Genomic DNA, 17,357 nt, shown 5'->3' on the forward strand with positions numbered 1-17,357 from the left:
TACTGTTTATATAAATAACACTGGCAAAACTTCAGAGTGCTCTGAAGCCTCCTTTCCATTTCCTCGTGCTCCTGAATTAAAAGCTAATGGCATGGCATTGGTCTGACATTGGTCTGATCTGATAGCCAAATTGATGACCTGAGAGACTTTATGTTCCCACCCTTTCAGCTATGCATCCCTTTTGGATGAAGAAACTTTGATGCACCACCCTCTCCAACAGAGCAGAGCAATCTTAGTCATACAATATTAGTCTGCAAAATCTGAGCTTTGCAGCTTCATAAATACAAGTGGTAAACAAAACTAAAGCTTCACTTCAGGAAGCAATTTTCGAGCTGTGAGGAAAATTAATCACTAGAACAGCTTATCAGGGTAGGTGGTTGACTCACCATTGCTTGAAGTTTTTAAGATAAGATTAGATTTTTTTTTTTTTTTTTAAAGTCATGATTCAATCATGTTCCTGGGAGAAACTGAGAGTAGGACATTAGGCAGCATGATGGCAAGGTCCTTTCTGACCTTGCAGACTGTGAATCTTTGTTTATCTGCCTACTTTCTTGGGCAAAAAGGAAAACAGAATGGGCTTTGGTCCATCAACCAACTCCTGCCACACAGTTCTGCTTTAAGAAAATTGATGTAATAAGATCTCATGCTTCAGGGCTTCAGCCATTTGCCTGAAGAAGGCAGGAAAAAAGTTTCCCCCTCTTTTCTGCCCAGCTAATGTTATGTTTATTTGGTTGTAGCTTCATGTTTAAAACATCAGAGAATGAACCCAAATGGCTACAGGCAGAGATGAAGTCAAAGGCAGAAACACAGAAAATGCTACCTGGCTATTTTCTATTCAGTTAGCCATTCCTGCTCACACTTCAGATCTGTGATAATCATCAATTCTGATGACTATCAGTCTTTACAGAGAAGACATTTTGGTTATTAGGGTGCAGCCACAGAAGGTAGACGGTACTGATAGAGAATTGGGACTGATACTAACCCCACCTACTAGGGCAATGTTTGTTTGATGAGAACATCTTAATCTTCTCTTATTATCAGATCCTTGCCACTGCAAGATCCTTGTTTGTTAGTGAAACTGTGGTCCCACCCACTTTCTGATTAAACCAGAGCACGAAAGTTCCCTTAAGCCAGAAATGTTTCAGTCCAGCCTAACTGTATAGCAAATAGATCTGGGGACAATCTAGAAGAATTTTAAAGAAATGTTAAAATAAAGGAAGATAAAGAAAAGAACACAAAATGAATGACCTGCCCCAGTCTTTAACTCTACAAACTACAGTTTGTTTCATAATAACATTATTACCCAAGCCTGTAAGAAATTAAGCACAGAGGCAGATACATCGATCTGCCCATCATTGAGGCCCAAGACTTGATTTCAATGCAGAGTTCAGAGGTCTTATCACCTATGTTTCATGTAAAGGCAAGATATAATTCTACACCTATAGATGCCTAAGATAATTATACTCTATACCACTTAAGAAGGAAATTAGATGCTTATCTTTTTCCAGGTAAGAAAGATGACACCGTTATGAACCAATCAGTCCAGATTTGTCTTACTTGTATTAGTTGGACCCAGTTCTGGGTCCCCATGTATTACCAACCTGATTGACTCAAAATGGATTTCCTTTTAATCTGTGCCAGCACAGAGAAAATGAAAATCCATGCCTTGGAAGCAGAACACATTTACACTGCCAGATTTTTTTGCAGCTGCAATGAGAAGGGATGGGGTGGCCAGGCACAACAGCGACCACACCTGAATTCAGACTGGTAGCCTGGAAGCTGGGGACAGATGGTGTGAAAATGAACCAGACACTGAAAAATTCAACTTTATATCCAGTAAGACTACAAACATACAGTGAGTGAGCATGAGATTTATGCTGAAATTACAGAGGAATTCTTATGGATGATTACACTTCCAGCCCAAGCATGGAAAGCACATCCATCAAAACGAGTGTCACTACATTACCAGTGCAGTTGTCAGGCCTCCCATTACTGAACCCAGTAAATACAGAAGAGGACCACGAACACTTGTGACATGGCTCACCAAAGTAGTCATCAGACGGAGGATTCTCCATGTCATACAGCATTTTCTTGGTCAGATGTTCCAGCTCATCCTCAGGCCTGAAGGCAGGAGTGCTTGACGTAGGTCCAGAGCTTGGATATCCACTCTGAAAAAAAAATAAAGAAGAGCCTGTGATGTGGCATAAAAGCATTCACACAGTAAGGGGCTATATTGACTGTTCAGTGTTGAACTTCATTCTTCATTCAGTGTTGAATTTTTTTTAAGATACAAGAGATTCAAGCAAGTAAACACCCTACTTAATGTAATGAAATTGGACTCTGAAGAACATCCAGTGAAGTACCATATATCCTCTTAGAATGGGAAGTATCCTGTGCCTCATAATTAGATGTCTACTGGGTAGCACATAATAATAAACATAAGATTATTCCAAGAATAACTTGATACAAATGTTCTCCAAAACTGAAAAAGGCTTTGGAAGCATTTAAGTTCAGACTTGGTAAAAATTTCCATCGCTTGACAACACAACATAAATAATAATTCTCCACTGGTAGAGTATATGGACAAAGACAGATGATCCCAAGCTGCTAGTTATGTTCTCTTCTTGTTTGTTTCCACACAAATCCTGCTGTTAACTTTAGTGAGATCAGGAGCTGGTCCACAGATTTTTAGTACTAGAGACACAAAGGTTTTAATATGTGTGTAGAACCTGAGATCTCTTGGCCTTCATAAGCTAACAGCTGCATACAGTATTTGCAGCCTGTCTCAGAGAGTCTTCTCCCTGGAAAACACCAAAAGTATGACATATTTTGAGAAGCACAGAAATAGTCTTGTGCCTAGAAGTTTCTTAGAAGAAGCTAAGTTTGGTGTCCATAAGGAGAAACTCAGTCATCTCAGGATTAAAAAATGCTGACACCAGTTCTCCTTGTGTGCACTGCTTTCTTGAAAGACTTGCATATGGAAACTAACTTACATATAAAACACATCATTTCAATAAAGCAAGTGATTTTATTGATTAATTGCTGCCTACATCAAGGATTGGACCTTTGATATGAAACAAGAAAACACTTTTCCATGCTCCATAACTACTTAGATGGCAAGAAAATGTAAAATCACTGGAGAAACAATACATTGACCACTTCTAGGGAATACATCTGACATGACGAATCTTTATTGAGCCAGTGATGTTCAACAGAGAACAGCAGCTTTAAAGCACTGCACTTCAAGAGAATTAACTATATATTTCCATGCTTTTTTCTTTCAGGCAAGAGGAGATTTCAAATGAGACATCAATCAATGCAGAGAATGTCTCAGAACGGCACTTGCCGATAATACTTCAATCACCCCCTCGCAAATGCAAACACCTGCACGCTCCTGACCCCATCATAATTCCTTTTCTAGGGTCCATGCTAAGCTGTACCATCACCCTCCTCACTCGTTGGCCTCAGTAGGAGCCTGTGCTCCCTGGAAGGGCTGAATTTGCTGTGCACCCACACTCAATGCAGCAGCTGCACCCACTGCCTGCCCAAAACCCATTCTGTAGCAGAGTAGCAGTTCATGAGGGAGAGGGGTGGCATGGTCCCCTAGGGAAAAAAAGTGAATCTAGAATAAGCCCCAGGCTGGATGAATTTCCTGAAGGGCTGTGCAAGGTCTGTTTGCCACACATTCAGCCTCCCTGACTGAGAACATAGATTGGACCTAACACACATTCATGTTTTCCCACAGATGTTTTCTTTTTTTTGCTTATGAATTTTTTTCTGAACAACATTTAAGGATTTTGTGCATTTCTTCAGGAATTCTAGTTGCCTAGCAGTTGTCTTGAGCATCTGGAAATGCTGAACGTCCATATACAGAGCACTAAGCTTTTTTGTACAAATGCAACCATGCTGATGTGTTTGGGTTACCAGAATTCACTTTTTCACACGGGGAGGCAGGCAGTATGGTGACCTCCATTTGCCTCTAAGTCATGAAAGAGTCATGTAAGTTCTAGAAGCAGGTATTTGACCCACAACACCCAGACTCCCTTGGCCAGAGCTTTGTGGCTTTTTTAGAATGGCTAGTCTACAACTACTTTATTAGAAATAATATATAACATAATCCTAAAAAAAAAATAAATTATTAATAAGTCAATTAAAATTGTCAAATGTAAGACATTTAGTCTTGGAACAACCTGTTTTTTTTCCTTTTGCTCTCTTGTTCCTAAGAGCTGATCACCATCTTTCCTGAACATATATTTTAACACAGCAAGTGCAGCCAAGGATTTATTAGCTTGAGAAACCAATCCAAGCTTCTTAAGGTTCTATTCCAGGTATTGTACCTATTTCAGTTTCCATGCAGAAAAGAATGACCTCTGCCATTCCATCAACAGAGACTCCTTTCCCAGACTGTGCATGGAGAAGACAGCATGGTCTGAAGCTGATGTTGACCCCCATCCCTGTATTTCCCATTAGTCATCACCAGCCTCTTCTGCTGGGCTCTGTCCACACATCATCTGAAACACTGCCTTTACCCTTGGGCCCTGTAATAGAAATGGACCCAAACAGAAGGCACAAGCCACAGTCTGTTCACAGAGAAGGGCAGTGAGATCCATGGAGCTGAAGCGATTTGCCCGGAATCACACATGGGCTCTAAGGCAAAGACAAATCCTGCATCCAGGCTGCTGGGAGCCCTATGCTTTCCAGCCTCACTCACTGGGGCTCTACCTGGCGTTGCAGACCTACACTGAACACTCTGCAACCCAAAGCCACTGCACCTGCAGGCCACCACAGCCAGGCTTTGGCAGGAGGTGGTTGAAGGCTCTCCCTCTTTTCCATGCTGGCTGCCCATACCTCCCGACTGGGGTGCCCTCCATAACTAATTTGTAAGGGCTTGGACTAGGACCTCTAAAATGAAGGACCAAAATCTGCAGATTTTCAGTTTTGTCTGACTCTCTCTGGTTTTGGAGGCCACACTGCCTCTTCCCCACAATAAATAGGCTGCTCTCATATTTTATCTAATTTGCACTTTTCCAAACCGGGCAGATTTCCTATCCAGTACCCAATTTCAGCAGAAATAATGAATACAACCACAATGTTATGAGACACTTTGACTTATTTGACTGAAATGCTATGCCTTTTTGACCAGCATTTAGTAGTGCTAGGCACATCTTTTTCCTCCTCCCATGGCACATGCTGACTATGTGCCTCCAGGAAAATGCATTTCATGCATGTGAACATGCTGTTTGCTGGGACACACACACATACACAAACATAGAGAGGAAAGTGTATCCTTAGTCCAATATATAACGCTTGTTTCAGCAAAACAGTTTCCTTCCTCCTCCTTTGTTAGGTCAGGGTAAAAATATAACTCTGGCTTTCCTTACAAAAGAGAGTTGTGGTGTTGTTGTTTATATTAAACTTCCTCTATTTTCTCCTGATCTGTACAATAATCAAGGCTGTCTAGAAATTCAATTTGCTGTCTGATCTACCAGTTAACTTCATGCATTGTCTTTACTCCATGCACACACCTCAATGCACACAAATATCCACACCCTTAGCTAGACACAGCTGAAAGAAAAGGACTGCATTGACTTGCAGACCCCAAACACCACTCTGTCTGGCTGACCACAGAAGCATCAGGGATGATAAACTGACCCATGAAAATGGAAAAGAGCCCAGCAAAAAGCTGGCAGGAGGGACTATGCTTTGGAAGCACAGGCACCTAAGTGCCTCCTTTGCTACTGTCATCAAACACCAAGCAACTTCAGGGAAGAGAAGATTGCAGGAGCAAACTGAGGAAGAGAAGAGGATTGCAGTGGCATGTGCAGATGCAAAAGCATTCCTAAATAAACACTGTCCTGCATACGTAGTCGGGATATTAAGGAAAACATAGCACTTCCAGGGTTAAGCCCTGTAGCAGAAAGTATCTTCATGCTACAAAGGAAGTGAGCTAATTGCTTGTGCCACTATCAAAATGCTGCAACAACATCTGGCTCATTTTCCTTATTAAAGTTCAGTTCCTGAAAAGCCAGGTCAAAAGAAGCAGCCGTGTGGAATCACTGCATAATTATTTTGGTACACAAAGCTGATACTTGCTTCAGTGCTTCCCTGGCACATGCTTTCTACTCCAGACCTGTCTCAGATGTAAGGGCTGCCTAAAAAAGGGAGCTCTGCAGTCAGTGTGGTGCATTTGCCAACAAGAACCATCCCCATCCCCACATAAATATTTACCCGTATAGGCAAAACTGCAGCGCAAAATCTGCAAAGACATCTGAAGATGATACTGTGAGGAATGCACCATCATTCAAAATACATTGTATGTGGTCATTTTTCTTGTCCATTTGCAAACATTGTAGAAGAAGCTTCTTCTCTCTGGGAGAAAATAACTTCAATTACGTGTTCCCAGTTACAGAAATGTGGAAATTATCGTCTTTTCAGAAGGTAGAATTAGCTGAATTTTGAATTGAAAGGCAGCCAGAAACATCTTTCACTGATAGTTACTTTCTCTTCATTTTTTCCTCCTGTTTCAACTGCTTAAAGTTAGTCCTTTCACTTCACTCACCAAAACTAATTGTCAGTTAAATAGTATTGCAGCATAATTTTTTTCAATGGTTTGACAAAGACCACATTTTTTTTTTTAATTTATTGACTGTCCAAACCCATCACAAACTTTCAGAGCAAGAAATCCAACATAGTGCCACATCTCTCATGAGTTGTGCTCCCAAGGAAGTATCAAGATTGCCTACAGCTTTAATTCAGTTTATAATTAAGGCCAACTCTTACAGAGGAGATGCATTAGAAAAAATATTTTAATTCTTGATTTATTTTTCCAGTGAAAGGTTACAGCTGCCAGAGTACATAAAGATTCCTGAAAAGAGGATTCTGCCTGGAATCCTTGCAGCATGCACGTTCCTGGGTTTATTCCTGGTCAGAGGATAGCTCATCAAGATCCTCTGAAGAAGCTGCCCTGCATGAAGAGATACCCACTGACAGCCAGTGCCCTCCAGCCCACACCAGAAGACCAAAATTTCAAATGATGGGCTGCCAGGAGAAAGGGCTCTTCTGGGACATGCCAGAGTGGAACACGCCACTGGTTCCCTCGCTGCCTACCTGCCCTGCCCCCCCAAAGCACACCAGCTCTCCGGAATGTGCAGTTCTGCCAGCAGAGCTCTCATTTGTTTAACACTGCCTGGCTTTGAAATAGGACAGTTTTGTAACTGTTTCAAAGCTCTAAAGGATATTTTTCTTTATTTTTAAACTTCATTATTGCAACTGCATTCTCACTTAACTATCCATGCACATTGCCTGTCCTAATCCTGCTAAGCTCTTAGTTTCAGTGATCTCTTGTGGCATTAAGCTACACAGAATTCAAGTAATAATAACAATAAAAGTATTTTCCTCTGTTTTAACTATACAGCCAGCAATTTTGCACAATTGTCTCTTTTTTTTTTTACACTGTGAAACTGGGATGCAGACAGGTAGGAAGGGGAGATATCTTGTTGATAGTTTTAAAAGACAGTAGAGCCAGAATGCAAAATCATTATAGAATTGAGATATTTCCTCGAGTTTTGAAAACCAGGCTGCTCATACAGATGTCTATTTTGACTCCCCAGAGCAGAGCTTTTAGCTTACAGTCACGAACCCAAAATTTTGGTCTTTGTGTAGATACAGAATTCAACAGGCTTACCATATATGCACCCTAATTACTCTGGAAAATGGGTTTAGCAATACTTCTGTCTTAATTAATCAGTGCCGCGGAACTGTTCAAGCTTCTCTGACATAAGTGACTACACAGAGACAGAGCATTTTATTAACCATCAAGCATGGTAACAAAAGAACATCGCTGTTTTGTCCTTGGATTGTTTTATGCTATTATATGTAAACAGACTAAGTAGCTTTTCTTGCTACTATTCATATTCTCACTAATGTTTTGAATCTGGAAGGGCTGGTTATTTTTTCTAGGTATTATAAAAACTGGATACTCTGTAAACACCACCATCTGCTTCTGGCTTCTGCACTGAGCATGACTGTGTTAAATGACACCTTCCACTGCTATTCTGGCGAGTCCTTGCTTCTGCTAGACACTATGGACTGTTTATATATCCAGAGTTAACAGCAGATGTGCAAGATTTTTATGGAGCAACATTGACCATTTCTCATTATAAAATACAAAGCACTGGCTGGTTCTCCAAGTAATAAATATTTTACATGCTATCTCAGGAAACAGCAGATTTAAGCTATATTTCACATATAAAATACTACATTTTAATGTCCCATTGGTGCTTAAATGCATATACAGAAACAAATGCAGCAATGCCTGATCTTGCCTGGGGCCTCTTGGCCCTATCATTACACAAATATGCTTTACTTGTCAAGGCTTATCTCATATGAAAAGGGGAGCAGGCTGTTTTGTTTTGTGTTTTTCCATTAACCCCACTTATTTTGGTAATAGACATGTTAGGCACTTTCAAAATAAGGCAAGAACTCAAGGAACAGCTGGATGGTACTACTGAGAGAGAGAATGAAGCACCATTATTATACCCATATGCAAATAAAGAGATTGTACCATTTTAGCCCTATGTTTTTGGCTGGAAGAGCTCAGTCTGCTCCATAAAATTATATCAGGAGGTCCTATGCTTACTCGTCTATTTGTTTCAAGATCAAAGGCTTTATTCTGCTCCAAGCTGCTTGCCTTGCCGCATCTCTCTGGGCTCAGAGTCAAGCATTCCCTTACTCCTATGGATAATCACCAGCAGTAAAGACCTTACAGGCTGCTTCTCAACTCCCCTCCTCTTCCCATCATAATACTGGGGGCTTCCAAGATAGCCTTCAAAGCACAAATTAGTTAAGCATTATAATTACTGCTATCAACAGGTCAAAAACTGTATTTCAGAGTAGAAGCAATAAGCTTCCATAGGAAGCTCATTGCTTTGATCATGAGCTGCACAGCAAACTGCTGTACAAGAATTCACTTCTTGACATCTTGGCTATAGATCCTGAGGTGCACAGTGCATCTAGGACTCCATGCTTGGGCTGGTGATGAGCCTCAAGACCTGTACAGGGTTCCCTTGTACAAGGGAGGCCCAAGGTGGCACTACTGAAAGACATCAAGCTGTGGGGGGCTCCAGTGGCAGTGACTGGCACTCCAAGGGCTCACTGTGTCACAACCAACCAAGCCATATTCCCATCTAATAGGACAAGCACAGAGACAAACCTAATAAAAATGGGAATGCTTCAATATTCATACTGATGAAAAAAGATGCATGTGCTGACACAGTACTCAACTCACTCAGATGATTCACTGCTGCAATGAAATGACTGAAAGAAGCACCCTCCCTCCAAAGCCTACCCTTCCAGAAGCACCCTTAAAATCCAAGGAAATAACTGAGCTTTGCCCTTTCTGAAGTTTTTCATTTGCACAGCCCTTCAGAAAGGCAGAGCTGAACGGTTTCCACAGACACTGGGGGCTGACACAGCGTGACGGGCTCACGCGCGCGGCCGGCGCGGTGCCCGCAGCGCCCCGGGAGCTCCCCGGCGCTGCCTGACCACCACTCACCCCCGGAGCTGGGGCTGGACCTGGTGCTCAGCACCAGCACCACCTGCCCTGCAGTTCAGCTTCAGCACCCAGTGAAAAAATAGGTGGCCCAGCTGCAGGGCCTTAGCAGGTAACAAAATCAGAAGTGCCATGGCATTACTTGTTTCAAAAGAAAAATAAATCTCACCATTTTAATGGTACTAATTTTGCATGTGAAACTTGCATTCATATTGTATTAACAGTTTAAATATAGCTTTCTTGCCAGAAGCCTGAATAGGCTAGAAAAGATACTTAAAATATGCAAATTGTGTTTCTGTTTTAATACACAAAGAAACCTAAAATCATATCACTTTCCATCACCAAGACAGGTTTTAATATAAGGTTTTTTCATGTGAAAACTGTAACAGCAAACAAATGGTTAACCAAGTGTGTTTAACCCACTATCTGTAGTCTCACTTTTAGTCAACTGTGACATGGGCCATTACACTTCCCAGGACACCAATGACTTAAATGAAGACTACATATTTTGCTTAACATTAAAAGATTATATTTATAAATTACAGTAAAAAAAAAAAAAGGCTTCTCAGACTGGAGCGGGTGTTTGGTTCAACATCCATAGCACTGGAGGGTAGAATACTCCTGAGCTTTATCCTCAGCAATATTCTTAACCAGTCTGATCCTGCACCCTGCTGTTATAAATGGTGTTCATAATGCTTGTCTGTCTCAAGAGAGTTTGAGAGGCTCAATGAACTCTTCATTACAAAATGCTTTGAGCTCCTTGAATGAAAGATGCTGAATGAGTACAAATCATGACTATTAATAATTACCTTTACTAGCCAAGACTGTGCCTCCTTTCACTCACATGTGTCTAGATCTTGTCTTTTAACATTATAACATTTTCAAAACAAACACTGATCTCCCAACATGCCCTCAGTGGTCTTGTATAAATAGAAGTGATAAGAATAATATCTGAGGAAACGATAGTGTGGCAAAAGCAAATTACATTCCTGCTGGACTCAGAAGCTTCTTCCTTATTTCACAACTGGAAGACTTCCCCTTCTTATCCAATTCTGGGATTGGAACTCATGTTCCAATCCCAGAATTACCTGTTCTCTCTTCCTTATGTGTAGCTGCTTTCATTCTAAGAGCTTTCCTGTTTTTCCTTTAACTTTGCAAAGGCCATGTTTGTTGAAGAAGGTACTGGAGGGTGCCAACCCCTTTTAACAAAATGGGCACAAGTTCCTTTGGAAAGAAGATAGGGAGCTCCAAACATGTTGGACAGCGTAAGCACAGAGTACAATCCTTCATTTCACTCTGAGTCTCTCAGGTAACTCAGGGAAAAGGAGTCAGAAATTTAAGAGACATCTGGATTCTGTTCAGACCATCTTAGTATGCTCACTTCTTGGCCAAGGTGCGCTTCAAGGGTGACAAAAAATTTTCAAAGTGACACCTTTTCCAGTGATGCAAGGGAAAAGAGAACTTGCAAATAATAATGAGAAGATTGCTACTCATCGAAGTCAGAGGGAGACCTCATTTGCTTGCACCTCCAGGTCTCGCGGACAAAGACTGTAGAGAAGATTATTTAAAGGATACTGACACAGCTCAATACAAAATGTAAGCAGTAAAGATCAGAGTTCACCTCATCTCTACTTCAATTAAAGCATCTCTATATTTTATACCATCTATATGGATGGTTTTGTTGCTGAATTGCTTTATTGACCTTTAAGAGATGGAAGCTTTACTGCACTTAACTAATTCTCCTCATGAAGAGCCCTGCGCAGGTATCTGTAGGTCACCTGGATCTCAGCTCAGTCATCTAACACCACGTCAAGTACCATTTGCAAACACGTGCTATTTAATTCATGAGGAACAATTGCCCGACCCATCAGTGTTGAGCAGACCACACTGCCACCACCGAGCCCTGGCCTATCTATCTCCAGCCCAAACAAGGACAAGAGCCCCTTCACAAAATTACCAGGCTGGAGTTGGTCATCACTGGTGATTAAACACTTAGAGAACCCTTCACCTTCTGTTACATGGAGGTCCCCACCAAAAGCAGGCAGTTTGCACACAGACCTGGTGCTGCTCCCTCACAGGAGAGTCTGGGGAAGGGTTTGGCAGCCAGCTCATGGCGCAGCTGCACCAAGAAGGCATTACCTGCACTTGCAGGTGATACTGTGATGCTGAGCAACATCAGACAGAGGACAGGACACCCTGGCAGTAAGGAGAGAGGTGGTGAAAGTAAACAGTGCCATCAGGAGCAGAGGGAGTAATACACAAGAAAAGAACGAAGAAAGAGCGAAGGGCTGAAGCCTCAAGTGTCATCTTGATAGCCTAAGCACTGCTGCATTAGAAGAGACTTGTACACGTTTCACTGTCAATTACCTCAGATAATCAGAAATAATATTTTCAGAACAAAGCAGTGCCAAATTCTATACTGCACTTGGAGGAAAAAGGCCAGGGTAAATGCCCGTCATCTAGATTATAATTTATTTCATCCAATGTACTTTACAAAAATGATCTCTCATTTGGCTCACAGCAGTAGAAATTTCTCAACAAAGTCATAATTCTCCTGTAATAGAGTCCAGGGCAGTAAAGTATTACTCAAATAAAAGCTCCAAGTCTCCCTTGAAAAACTGTACCTGCTCAGGAATTTCCCACAATCACACGGGAGGGGAGCTGAGAAAAGGGCAGCAAGAGAAGAGGAATGATTTTTCCTCAGAGAGCAATGCAGGATGAAGACCCAAATCGTGGCCAAATCGTGACAGGGAGCCAAGAAAGTGGTGATTATGTGCTATCAAAAAATGCTGCAGGAAGTTTCACCATGGCTATTCAATATTCAAAGGGTTTCAACCTTTTCCTTTCAACCTGCTGGAACAGGAGTGATTTGGCTGTTCTACTCCTGTTTTGGATCCTATGAATCCTGCTTGTGCAGAGGGCAGGTGATGACCCTTGGAGGGGAAGAGCCTCAGGAGCAGAGAGGTGAAGGTCAGATCTGGAATGAGGGCTCTGGCAACGTGGGGAGGGAGGCAGGGGAAAGAGCAAATTAGCATTTAGCGACACAAATACAGCAATTAAAAAAGGCAAGAGAGAATGCTGGTAGGAAGAGGGGAAAACCACTCACAAGGCAGCATGCAGTAAGTGATTTGAGCCAGAGCCTAGCATCAAAAGGGAGGATGGAATGAGGCAGAGAGGATGGAGAAGAAAGTACAGTCTGGCTAGGAGCTTCCATAGCTGGCAAGAGTCCATGCAGAGAGGGCACATGGAAATATGTACCCACCAGAGGAAGAGTGGCTTAGGGAAGACCAATGTGCAAAGGAGCTATATGAAATGGAAGGTAATAGCACCCTCAGAACAGGGAGCAAGCAGGAAAACAAGGCCAAAGAAGAGGCATCAGTGTCAGCTGATTTTACTGAATAATTTCCTTTCTACAGGAACTATCCAATGCTAACAAAGACCAGCAGTTTTAGTCTGTGGGATTGCTCAGATGCTTCCAGAAACACACACCCGTGTATGAGTGTGTGTGTGTTTTTGATGGGACAACAGATACCCAGGGCAGAGCACTACACCCTCAGTGTCACTTTTGATTCCCTCCTGGAAGTTGTATATGGGGTTTCAATGTCACATGATCCTCCTTTCCACTTCCCCTGCCATGTAGTGTGTGATCCCACATTTGTCACAGGCATGCTTTCTAGCCAAATGGAAAACTACTTTTATGGCCATGATGCTTAAGATGGTAAATGCATAAGGGCTTGTGCTGTGGGGATTGTGCTGTGTGCTACACAAATACCTATGGAATAAAGGGCAAGGAGAAGAATTCTGCTTGGTGCTGGAGCCAGAAGGGAGTATGGGATTCCTTAGATTCAGAGCTTTTCTACTACTTTTCCTGATCCTCTGCTTTCCCTCTCAAAAAGCCCCAGGATCTTGGCAGCCAAACCAGGCTGTGCACTAAGGAAGGGAATCTAACTTCCTCAGCTGCAGCCTCTAAGGCTGCTGTCATCCTGAGGGCACAGTCACTGTACTGACATACAGACCTAGTGATCTACACTGTTCAAGGCATCAAATGCTTTAAGAAACTCACTCTGTTCAGAAGGCCTTGTTCAAGCTGTATTTCTGTGCCATCTTTTGTGTGAGGATGGGGCTGACTCTGAGGAGGTCAGGAAGAGCCTGATGGCTCAATAAATGAGACACTTGGGACAGTGAGTCAAACTGACAGCTCAACAAGATCCATGTTTAGTTGTCAAAACATTCCTCCATGTACAGAGATGCAGCTAAGAGGCTGTCCACATCCATCCCAGGCTGGAGACAGGCTTATCTCACTAATTGGTTGAGCAGTACTGCGTAGAGAATGGAGTGAACTGGCGGAGGTGGTGGCATGTGCAATTAGAGCTGAAGAGGCTGAGGGCTGTGGCTGGACACAACACTGTGCCTGGACCATTCTGATGTATAGGAAAGATCACTTCGCCCATGAACCATTTTCGTGTCCTGTTCAGGCACAACAGCAGCAGCCTCCTGTATTTTAATAACTTAGAAGCCTGCAGGTTGACTGAGCAAAGGCTGAAGGGGAAAAACAAAGGTGTATACATATATAAAGTTTTGCTGAATATACATGAAAAGGATGGGCTAGACACTCAGATAGTGCAAATCAGACTTGCTCCAGGGAACTCGCTGATTTACACAGCAGTAGAGAATCTAGCTCACCATGCCAAAGTGAGCAATGTAATCAGGTGTACATTGGCTGGTTGAGAGGTACTATTTGAGTCAACAAGGCTGTCCAAACCTAGACCAGACTAACTGCAGTCCCCTGAGCCCTCAGCTGCATTTGTCTCTCACAGAACAAATGACACAGGGCTTCCAGGCTGCCAGACCAAGAGTGAACACCGCAGACAAAGACCCCACTCTCTGAGGATATGGGTGATTGAAGCCAGCTTCCTTGCAGGTCACAATCCAGGGTTCACTTAATAAAAAATTAAGTTAGAAGTGTCAGACTGGCTTTCATGGGCTCCTGTTACCAACTCCCAGTTCAAGCTAACATGTTTTTCAGGGCCTCCTCTCTCCTGACTGCTTTTGAGGAGCTGGCTCCCTCTTTTAGAGGACTTTCAGAGGAAGCATGCCTCCTCTACCTCCCTCCTCATCTACACTTGTTCCTAAGAGCCATGCAAATTTCAACAGCATGTCTAGAAAAGCAGTTGAGAACATCAAACACTTTACAGACTCCTTCCTCTTCTTTCTCTCAATACAATGTATTCTCTCCATGCTCCCTTTCTGCCCTTCTGCATTAGTTTTACACTATTAAATAAAGGACTCAGGCCCCCTCCCTGTGACCCTCATCTGAAAATCACTCACACACTTTAGAGGGTTTGCAACACAGAGGATGAGAAAGTGAGGCCAGCAAAGTGCTGGAAGGGATTGCCTGGGGAGAGTCTGTGATTTCCATCACTGAGGCTTTTCAGAGTAGGAACAAACAAATATTTGTGAAGAATAGCTTAGGCAGAGTTGATCCTGTCTCTGAGCAGCAGACAGATCTTCAAGTCTGTTCCAGCTTTGCTGTTTATGCTTCTGTGATTGTGATAGCAGTTGTGACATATTCTGCAACGGAGTTGAGCAAAGCCAGCTGAAAGCCCTATGGATCATCTTCAGGGCTGAAGCTGCTTACAGGAAAGGAAGCTCATATGCAGTGTTAAGTTACTTGGTGGTTTTGTTCCAAACACTAAATCAAGGAAAGTTTGTTCAGCAATGGTACGACAAAGAAGCTGGGTCCTAAGCAGGCCCTGCCCTGCTTTTACCATCTCCAAAATGCTGTATCTCCAGCTTTGACTCCAGGTGCACGAGGCAGCACATTCAGAGCACCCACTGTATGGGCAGTAAATATTTGTGCTAGACAAACAGGCGGCTTCTTTTGTCCTAGTCCTCAGGAATGCCCATCTGGCACTCAGTGCTGAATCTCTATTAAAACCTCCCAGAAGCTAGACAGGATGCAGTGAGTCTGGCCAGAAGCATGAAAATGGCAGGCAAAAAGCATTCAGAAAATCATTCTAGGTGCCCCAGACTGCAAAATGCTCCACATGTCTGTTGTGCAAAAACCCATGTGTGTCCGCAGTGGATTGAAGGAAAGAAGTTACCCCAGAAAGACTGATGCCAGCTCTCCCTGCAATACCACCTTCTGGGGAAAACAAATGGTAGGGGAGCTATCTAACCTACTCATCGCAAAGTCTTTATGCCACAAGACGGTATTTACTAGATTTACTAGCTGGTACCAGACAACATTCAAGCAAGAACAGAAAGTCACTTTCCCAACGCTCCTTGTGAATTGCTCCCATCTGTGCAAGAGAGCAATCCAAAGTGCTTATGCCCACGACAGCGCTGCAATCACACGCTTCGTGTTTTACACCCAAAATAGCGGCAGCCAGACCACGGTGCGGCTCGCACAGCGATGCAGCTGCGCTGATGAAGAGGAGCCACTGGAAGCGGTTCTGGGGGCGCGGGTTGCTAGGGAACGTGGCAAAGCCCTGCAGATTTCCTCGCTGGCTCTTTCCCCTCTTCCCATCTCGCTCGCACTGTGCCAGCATCTTCGCCCCGAGAGTGCCGCTCTTCCTGTCTGAAGTGTGCAAAAACAAATCTGCCAGCAACAATGGAGCACAATTGCTTGGCATGTGTTCCCGAGGAAAGAAATCGCTCTAGCCTTTGATTTTCAAAGGCAGCCAGCTGACGGGTCGGGAAAAAAATCCATTCTCCATTTTCTCCATGTCTGTGTGTTATTTTATTCCACCTGTGCGACGGTTAAGGGTGGGTGGCAAGCCCAGGTGGCACAACTCAACAAGCTGAGTTTGTGGGAGCTGTGTCAGCCTGCAGATGGCAAGAGTGGTGCCCTGAGTGTCACACTGTGTCCCCTGGACCCCTTCACTTCCCCTAACATGCTCCTCCTTGGGAGGTGGCTGGAGGAGCCAGCACAGTTCTGCAAATGTTGCTGGGCACTGCATGGTGCTCCCACTGCTCCAGTGGCCAGCAAGGCCTATGGAAAAGGGTACACAAGCAAAGGAAGAGCTACTAGAGAACTGGGAGGGAAGGGAAAATAAATTTCTGCCTTCTTAAAAAAGAGCTGGGAGAAGGAGAGATCAGTGACCAAGGCAGAAACATAAGGCTTTCCAGTATTAATCAATCTTTAAACAATTTGACTGAATGATTAGGAAATGCAATGCTCCCTACTGAGGCATTAGAGATTTATATTTAGATGTTAGGTGTTTTTTTCCACCCTGCATTATTTTTAGCTACTCGTTGTTGCCAGACTAGTGGTGGCTGCTGTTGGATCGATGAGGCTCTCCTGTGATGGCAGCTGGGTAAAATATGCCAGTAGGAAGTGGGATATCATTCAGACCAGGATGCTGCTTAGAATCTCTGTCTGCATGAGGAGATAGTGGGACAGCAGAGCAGTGGCTGGTTGTACTCAGCCACTTGTACTCATACAACGAGGCTGCAGGCAGGGACAAATGTCCTTCAATACCAACAGGGACTTAATTAAAACCTAAAAGCAGCAGAGATGAGACACCTAACAAGCTTGTGTAACTAAGAAATAACAAGAGAGAAAAGATTTGGAAGTGATTTTGAGAGATTGCTTAATAAAGTATGTGTTTGACCTATTAGACATGTTAATTCTGGAGACAGAGGAAGAAGCATTTCATTCTCCTAATAACAGCACACCTCAAATCTGGGGTGTCCACAATGCCTGTACTCATAACACTCTTTGGACAAGAGGAAACTCACAAGATCCCCAGGGCAGGCCAGAACTGCTTCTACTCATTGCAGGGCTGCATCTTTGAGAAGAACC

At 43.2% G+C, this 17,357-nt stretch overlaps 1 protein-coding gene across 1 annotated transcript in view; it reads right to left on the reverse strand.

The window, feature by feature from the left end:
* Positions 1-17,357, reverse strand: part of LPP (LIM domain containing preferred translocation partner in lipoma) — a 255,865-nt gene that overhangs the window by 67,776 nt on the left and 170,732 nt on the right. Inside the window, exon 7 of the mRNA XM_084212312.1 lies at positions 2,045-2,168. Coding sequence (XP_084068438.1) covers positions 2,045-2,168 — 124 coding nt within the window. The remainder of the gene's footprint in view (positions 1-2,044; positions 2,169-17,357) is intronic.

This window comes from Fringilla coelebs, assembly GCF_963513975.1.
Source record: "Fringilla coelebs genome assembly, chromosome: 10".
Classification (NCBI taxonomy): Eukaryota; Metazoa; Chordata; class Aves; order Passeriformes; family Fringillidae; genus Fringilla; species Fringilla coelebs.